Source organism: Mus caroli, chromosome 2 (assembly GCF_900094665.2).
Source record: "Mus caroli chromosome 2, CAROLI_EIJ_v1.1, whole genome shotgun sequence".
Taxonomy (NCBI): Eukaryota; Metazoa; Chordata; class Mammalia; order Rodentia; family Muridae; genus Mus; species Mus caroli.
Window position 1 is genome coordinate 152,588,095 of NC_034571.1, and position 8,013 is coordinate 152,596,107.

At 37.6% G+C, this 8,013-nt stretch overlaps 1 protein-coding gene across 1 annotated transcript in view; it reads left to right on the forward strand.

The window, feature by feature from the left end:
• Positions 1–8,013, forward strand: part of Top1 (DNA topoisomerase I) — a gene marked incomplete at its 3' end in the record, with an annotated part of 78,471 nt that overhangs the window by 41,650 nt on the left and 28,808 nt on the right. The window contains exons 6-7 of the mRNA XM_029468575.1: positions 1,740–1,835; positions 4,287–4,366. Of these exons, the coding sequence (XP_029324435.1) occupies positions 1,740–1,835; positions 4,287–4,366 (176 nt within the window). The remainder of the gene's footprint in view (positions 1–1,739; positions 1,836–4,286; positions 4,367–8,013) is intronic.

Genomic DNA, 8,013 nt, shown 5'->3' on the forward strand with positions numbered 1-8,013 from the left:
TCTTTGCTGGCCTGATTGTCAGCAGTGAGTCATGTAGAGAATCCAGATGCTTCACTTGAACTTCATCTTTTTTTTTAAAGTGAATATCTTTGAAGTGTGGTAACTCACTATTTGCTTTCACACATGACACTTAGGATGGGGCATTAACTTTGAACCATTGGATGTTGTAGTGTCTTCTTTGGATCTCCAGGGCTTTGTAATTGAAGGTGAAACAGCTTGTAGAAGTGGCATTTGGGATTGGGGAAAATGTGCTGGAATAAGAAGAGCTAATCTTTTTAAATCTTCAGATTTTGTTGCAAGCAAACTGGATACAATGCTTTTAGAAAGAAAGGAGAAAACATTATCTATACTTCATGCTGTGAATATATTTTACTGTTGAGACTAGATACTTACACTTTAGATCCACCACTTCATGAATGGCAGCTTTATTTTGGGAGGCCATTTTCTTTACTGAGTTAAGTCAGTGAGGTCTAATTTGAAGAGATGTGCCAAGCCAACCTAGGAAAGAACATTCCAAGGTTTCTGAGTGTTTGTGCATGTCGCCGGCAATTCTCCTTCCCCTTCCCCCATCATCAACACTACCACCACCTCCTCCTCCACCACCACTACCACCACCGTCACCATATCACTATAAGATAGCTGACCTACATGCTCCCCTATCTCATTATTAGTAAATGGCAGAGTCTTCTGAAGTTCAGAGAGGCTTGAACCATTACATAAACCAAGATGAACCCTTACTCCTGCTCCTCCTCCTTAATTGTTGGAAGTGTTGAAATTACAGCCGTGTGTACCCAACTTAATTTAAAAAAGAAAAAATTAGATTTTTATTTTATGTATATGACTATTTTGCCCTCATGTAGTTCTATACAGCATGCCTGTGCCTAGTCACTACAGAAGATCCCCTGGAACTTGAGTTCACAGATGGTTGTGAACCACCATGTGGGTGCTAGTAATTGAACTTATGCTTTCTGGAAGATTAGTAAGTGCTCTTAAACATTATGCCATCTCTCCATCCCCTTTCATGCCACATTTTAAAAAATTGAGGGTTTTTTTGCATAGTAGAGAAAACAAGTTATTTCTTCTATTTTACTCTGCAAATAACACAATTTTATTCTTTATGCCATATTATTATTCTATATTTTATATATGCCATATTTTCTTTATCCATTCATCTGTTGATTAGCATCTACACTGGTTCTGGATTTACACTATATATGGATTTACAGAGAGATCCATGTTGTATGGTATATTGACGAAGCTTCTCTTGGGCACATACCTAGGAGTAGTATATATAGCTGGGTCATATTGTGGATCTGGTCATGTTGTGGAAGACCTCTATAGGATTTTCATAGTGGCTGTACCAGTTTACATCCTCAGTTGCGTTTTTTTTTTTCCACATCACCTTTTATCACTGAAGGAATTCAGGGCAGGAACCTGGAGCTAGGAGCTGGCACAGAGGTCATGGAGGGGTGCTGCTTACTGGCTTGCCTGTTATGGCTTGCTCAGCCTGCTTTCTTAGTGCTCACACAATGGACTGGGTCCTCTCACATCAATCACTAATTGAAATGCCCTACAATTGTATCTTTAGGGAGGTATTTTCTCAGTTGAGGTCCCTTCCTTTCCAATGACTGTAGCTTTGTGTCACTCAGGTGGACATAAAACTAGGCAGGGCACCTACTTTATTAACACAATTCTGACAGTTTAGTAATCCTTAACTAGCTGTTTTGTTCTCTCTCTAGTCCACCACGAATTAAAGATGAACCTGAGGATGATGGCTATTTTGCTCCTCCAAAAGAGGATATTAAGCCATTGAAGAGGCTTCGAGATGAAGATGAGTATGTATTTCTTCCATTTTGATTAAAGAGGAATATATAAAGAAATTTCAATTTTGAAATAATGTTTGTTGCTGCCTTCTTAACAATGGTAAAATTGGAATCTACCTTGTTCATCAACAAATGAATGGCTAATGGACGTGTAATCTGTGGGTGGATAGTAGAATGTGCTGCTCATCTCTATAGAAACATGAAATTAATAGTTTTATAGGAATATGGATGGATTTAAAATATGTAATAGCAAGCAAGGTCATATAATCTCAAAGAAAAAACCGCACATTCTCTCCTGGAATTCTACCAATACTTTGAAGGAAGAGAGCAGGAAAGGCTAAGTAATTGAAAGGGGTGAGGAAGCACTGAATGCATCGTGAACGAGGATATAGAGCTAAATGTTTTTCTACTTCTGATTTTATGTGGAATCTTCTTTTTTTCCTCCCCCGCCCCCATTTTTCCCCATTTGGTAATACATAAGGGCATTCAGTATTGAAAATGTAAAATTGAACAAAGCTGTAGAACTTCATCCTGCATGCCTATTTTAAATATAGATGTTCATTGAACTACATCTGGTTAGTTTTAGTATGGTAATTTGGAAGAGTTTATATATACATGTGTGTGTGTGTGTGTGTGTGTATATATATATATATATATATATATATATATATATAAATTTATAAAAAATTAAGAAATTGTAAGAAGAGATACTTCATAATTTTTATTTTTATTTATTTTTTGTTTGTTTGGGTTTTTTGTTGTGGTTTGTTTGTTTGTTTGTTTTAAGACAGGGTTTCTCTGTATAGCTCTGGCTGTTCTGGAACTCACTGTAGACGAGGCTGGACTCTAACTCAGAAATCAGCCTGCCTCTGCCTCCCAAGTGCTGGGATTAGAGGCATACACCACCACTGCCTGGCTACTTCAACAACTTTTAAAAAGAAAAGGCCAGAATCAGGCATGATGCCACCCCCTTTAATCCTATTACTCAAGAGGCAGAGGCAGGCGATCTCTAAGTTTAAGGCCAGCCTGATCTATAGAGCAAGGTCCAGGACTGCCAGGGCTACACAGAGATACCTTGTCTTGAAAAAAAACAAACAAACAAAACAAAAAACAAAAGGAAAAATCTGTTTTAAGAATAAATATGTGTATATCTAAATAATAATATATATATAATAATATATTAATAATAATATCTATATAATAATATATTAATAGGCATGGTTAATAGACTGATTTATGAGAAGTGGGTTTGCTAAGCAAATTAATTTATGGGTTATATGTAATGTGTTTTTTCTTACTAAAAATATTGCATATTATAGATATTTCAAACTATTTCAAAACAGAATTAGTGAAGGGTAAATTATTTTAGTTCCTTGGAAGTTTTTCAGTTTTGTACCACAAGTAAATTGAGAAATACTAGGTTAGCGATATAGCTCAGTTGGGAGAATGCTTATCTACCACACAAAAAGCCAGGGGTTGATCCCAGGACCTCATAAAACTCATACAAACTTCATATACCAACATTTGAGAAGTGGAGGCAAGAAGATCATAAATTCAGTCATTCTTGACTACAGAGTGAATTTTAGGCTAGCTTGGGCTACATGAGACTCTGCTTCAATTCTTTTTCCTTCTAGGATCTATGCCTTTTGATATATAAGGGAACCTTCAATGTACAGAGATAGTGAAGTTGATATTGTTATTTAAGGCTTACATTTACCTCTTTCCTAGATTCATCCAATGATAATATATTCCATTTTACTAGTTTGAGTATGAGATAGTCACAGGATTTAAGATGGGATAGCTGAGGCTGTAGCCCAGTTGATAAAGTGCTTACTTTACTTTATTTAGTTTAGCTGAATTAGTGAGCTCCGTGTTCCTGAGAAGCCATGTCTCAAAGGAGATGGAGAGTATTCTTTAGGAGGACAGTAGACCTTGTCCATCGGCTTACACATGAATATGAATATTTAAAAATCAAATATTAGCTACAGCTATAGCTTAGTTGTTAAGAGTGCTTGCTGTTCTTCTAGAGAACTCGTTTGTTAGTCAGCATCCATATGAGGCTGCTCTTTATAGCCTCTAAAGTTTCTGTCTTTTATATTTATTTCATTTTTTATATTATGTCATAAACCTGAACATTTATATGTATACCATATGCATGCCTGGTACCTACAGAAGCCCAAAGAGTTCATCAGATTCTTTAGAACTGGAGTTATAGATTGCTCTGAGCTGTGCCATGTGGATGCTGATAGCTAAGCTGCTCTGCAAGAGCAGCCAGTAGTCTTAGCAGCTTGAACATCTCCCCAGACCGTAATCTCGTCTTTACTACCATTGAATTCCTATCAAGAATACTGCAGTCACACCTGCCATGGATACTTTTCAAAGAGTTGGAGATCCTAATTCTATAGGTGAGAACTCTTTTGAGTTGTAGTTGCAATAACTGCATATTCATGTTCTCCTTTCTAGTGCTGATTATAAACCTAAGAAAATTAAGACAGAAGATATCAAGAAGGAGAAGAAAAGAAAATCAGAAGAAGAAGAGGTTAGTAAAAGTTTTTGAGTCATACATTTGTATAAAATATCCTTAAAAAGCATGAGATTGTTTTCAGTTGTGGGTATCATGATGCACATGTTGAAATCAGAGGACAGCTTTGAGAAGTCGATTGTCCTGGAAATTGAACTGGGGTTATTAGGTTTGACAGTAGGTACCTTTAACTGCTGTATCATCATCTTTTATGTCCTAAAATAGATCTTGAGGCCAAATGAGCTTTAGAAATTTTTTGGTTTGTTGTAGTAGTTAGAGTGGGGAAATGTTTTGCAAACAAGTTGTGGTTGTGCTGAGTTTGCCAAGATTTTGAAGTATCCAGATTACTAGCCACCCTTGAGTCTATTCATAGCCTGTGTTGATATTGATAAAGTCTGCCACCTGGAGGTATGCAGAAAAATGTTCATAAGAAACAACTCTGAAGCATGCTCTTTCCCCATTTTAAACAATGCTCTAATTTAAAGTCCTTTAATTAGTGCCCTCTTGGTTGTAGGATGAAATCTAAGCTCTGGAGTACCTCTCCTCAGTCTGGCCTCTGCATCTTGTGCCTTGCTTCATTTTGCCCCTCCTGAGCTCACCTTGCTCTGTCCATGCTGACTGCCTCTGTTTGTTTTTCACACCAGATTTTGTACTTCTGTGTGCAGTACACGCTGTTCTTCTGTCTGGAACACACATGATTTCTTTCCTTCTACTGTTTTATAATCTTCCATAATTTCATAACTTTAGTTCAAGTACTTTTTCCAAGGATCCTATTTGGTGCTTGTGGTAGATATAAATAGAGTAATGTAGTCTTTATTTTTTATTTAAAATTACTTGTATTAAAGAGTTGTTAGCAAGAATTTTTTTTAAAAAAAAAAAAAATCAGTTTTTTTAGGCTCTTAAGTAGAATTCTTAACTTTATGTTCATTCTGTGAGGTTAATCAATGTTGTGGACAAAATAGGCTTAAACGTGGTTAGGTTAAAATGCACCAGTAGTCATAATAGTGATAATGGGGCATGTGCTTTTGAGATTGTTATCTCAGGGTGAGTATGGTGACACAGTCTTTAATCCCAGCCCTCAGAAGGCAGAGGCAGGAATACATGAGTTTGAGTCTACAAAGACCTTGTATTCAGTAGGCACAGAGAAAGTAATATGATCAGTTATGGTGACTGCAAAATTGTAATCTCAGCACTTTGAAGACTGAGATGGGAGAATTATGAGATCAAAGTCTAGCCTGGGCTACACAGTGACAACTAAATATGCCATTTATTAAGAACTTGATATGCAGGCTGGAGAGATGGCTCAGTGGTTAAGAGTATTGACTGCTTGCTCTTCCAGAGGTACTGAGTTCAATTCCCAACAACCACATGGTGGCTCGCAACCATTCATAAAGGGATCTGAAGCCCTCCTGCTGTCTGAAGACGACTCACATGAATCAGAAAGTGAGCATCAATCCCCTGGAACTGAAATAAGTTGGTTTTAAGCCACCATATGGATCCTGGGAATCAAACCTAGTCCTCTCTGCAAGAACAAGTGTTGTTAACATCTGGGCTGTCTCTCTTCACTCCTTTTTTTGTGTGTTTTTTTTTTTTTTTTAAGATTTATTTATTTTACGTATATGAGTACACTGTAGCTGTATAGATGGTTGTGAGCCATCATGTGGTTGCTGGGAATTTGAATTTAGGACCTCTGCTCCCTCTGGTCGATCCCACTCACTCCGGCCCAAAGATTGATTTATTATTGTAGCTGTCTTCAGACTCACCAGATGAGGGTGTCTGATCTCATTGCAGATGGTTGTGAGTCACCATGTGGTTACTGGGATTTGAACTCTGTGCTCTTAACCAATGAACCATCTCTCCAGCCCTCTTTTCTTAAGATTTAAAAATTTTCGTATGTGAGACTTGTACCATGTTTGTCTCAGGTGCCTGCAGAAGTTAGAAGAGAACATCAGAGAGAGAGAGGACAGAGAGAGAGAGAGAGAGAGAGAGAGAGAGAGAGAGAGAGAGAGNNNNGAGAGAGAGAGAGGAGTTTTACTCTGTGACCCCTGGCAATCCTCCTACCTCCCCCTTGACTATAGGTATTTTTAGACATGAGCCACCACTTTCCACCAACAGAATATTGGAATGCTCTTCTGCTTGCACACTTGTATTCCTCATTGTTACTTACAATGCAATAGTATAGCATTTGCTCTTTTCGTCCTTAAAATAATACTTAAAGACCATAAAGTTTATTACTACTTTGATTACCATCTTATTACTCACAGGATATTCTTTAGCCATTCTCATTCATCATATTCTGTTGGTTTTTGTTTGATTGATTTGAAAATATACTTAGGGTTTTATTTTGTTCAGCAGCAGCTATATAAACTTGATCAGATGGAAACTGATTTCAGAACTATCTTGATTATTGCTGGAAGAGAAGAAACCAAATAGTTTCTAGCTGTGCCATTCCATAAATCATCTTTCATTGCTATATAAAACTTACCAAGTAAAGCCTCATGTGATGCTGAAAATGTAGATCAAAGTTAGTTAGGTTCTTGAGAAGAAAGTAGATTCTCTGGAGTCTCTTTACCTGTTGAGTCACATTTTTGCTGGGGTGTGTTTTGGATTTGGGTTTGAAGCTTTTTTTGTTTTTAGTTACACACCCACAGTTGACCTCAAACTCAAAAGATCCCTCTGCCTCTGTCTCTTGAATACTAAGATTGAAGGTATATGCTTCCCCCAGCCTATTTTGGAATCTGGCAGTCTGTCACTACTGTTTATAGACACACAAAGACAGGGCACTCTCAACCTCGCTCTCAACCTCGAACTTCATCCACTCATTGCCTTCCTTCCAATTCCTGTCCTACCTCTCTCCTAACTTTGCCTCTCATTTATTGTCTTAATCCACTGAGCCCACTTAGTATTTTCTTAGAACATGGGTGTGGTGTGAGCATAGTTAGCCTCTCAGGACCTCAATCCCTGAAGTAAACAGACTCTTCCCTAACCTAGCAGTAAAGTTTTTGTTTTTGTTTTTGTTTTTTGATAGGGTTTCTCTGTGTTAGCCCTGGCTGTCCTGGCACTCTGCAGATCAGGCTGGCCTCAAACTCAGAGGTCCACCTGCTTCTGTCTCCCTAATACTGGAATTAAAGGTGTTTGCTACCACTATGCCTGACTTTTTGGTATGCTTTTACTATGTATGTATCATGACAGGTGTGCACTATCATGCTTGACTGGTGTTTTTTGTTTTGTTTTGTTTTTTACTTTGTCACTGCCAGCAGTTCCCAGCTGAGAATACTCTTATCTTTGTATATATAAGCAATAGTAACTGAGTCACAGAAATTCCCTTTCAGATCAAATACTAAATCTTTCTTGCATTTCTTTTCTATACTTTGTTATATTTGAAGAGATTAAAGATGAACACACTTTAAAATAAATGAAGAAAATACCCTGGGATTACTGTTAGTTCCCCATGTGAAATTCCTAAATAATTGTTTGCTAGAGGGACTGGGGGAAGTATTTACTCAATATTAAAATATCAATAAAACTGGAGAAGCTAGAGAAAGTACCCAAGGAGCTGAAGGGATCTGCAACCATATAGTTGGAACAACATGATGAACTAACCAGTACCCCGGAGCTCTTGTCTCTAGCTGCATATGTATCGAAAGATGGCCTAGCCGGCCATCACTG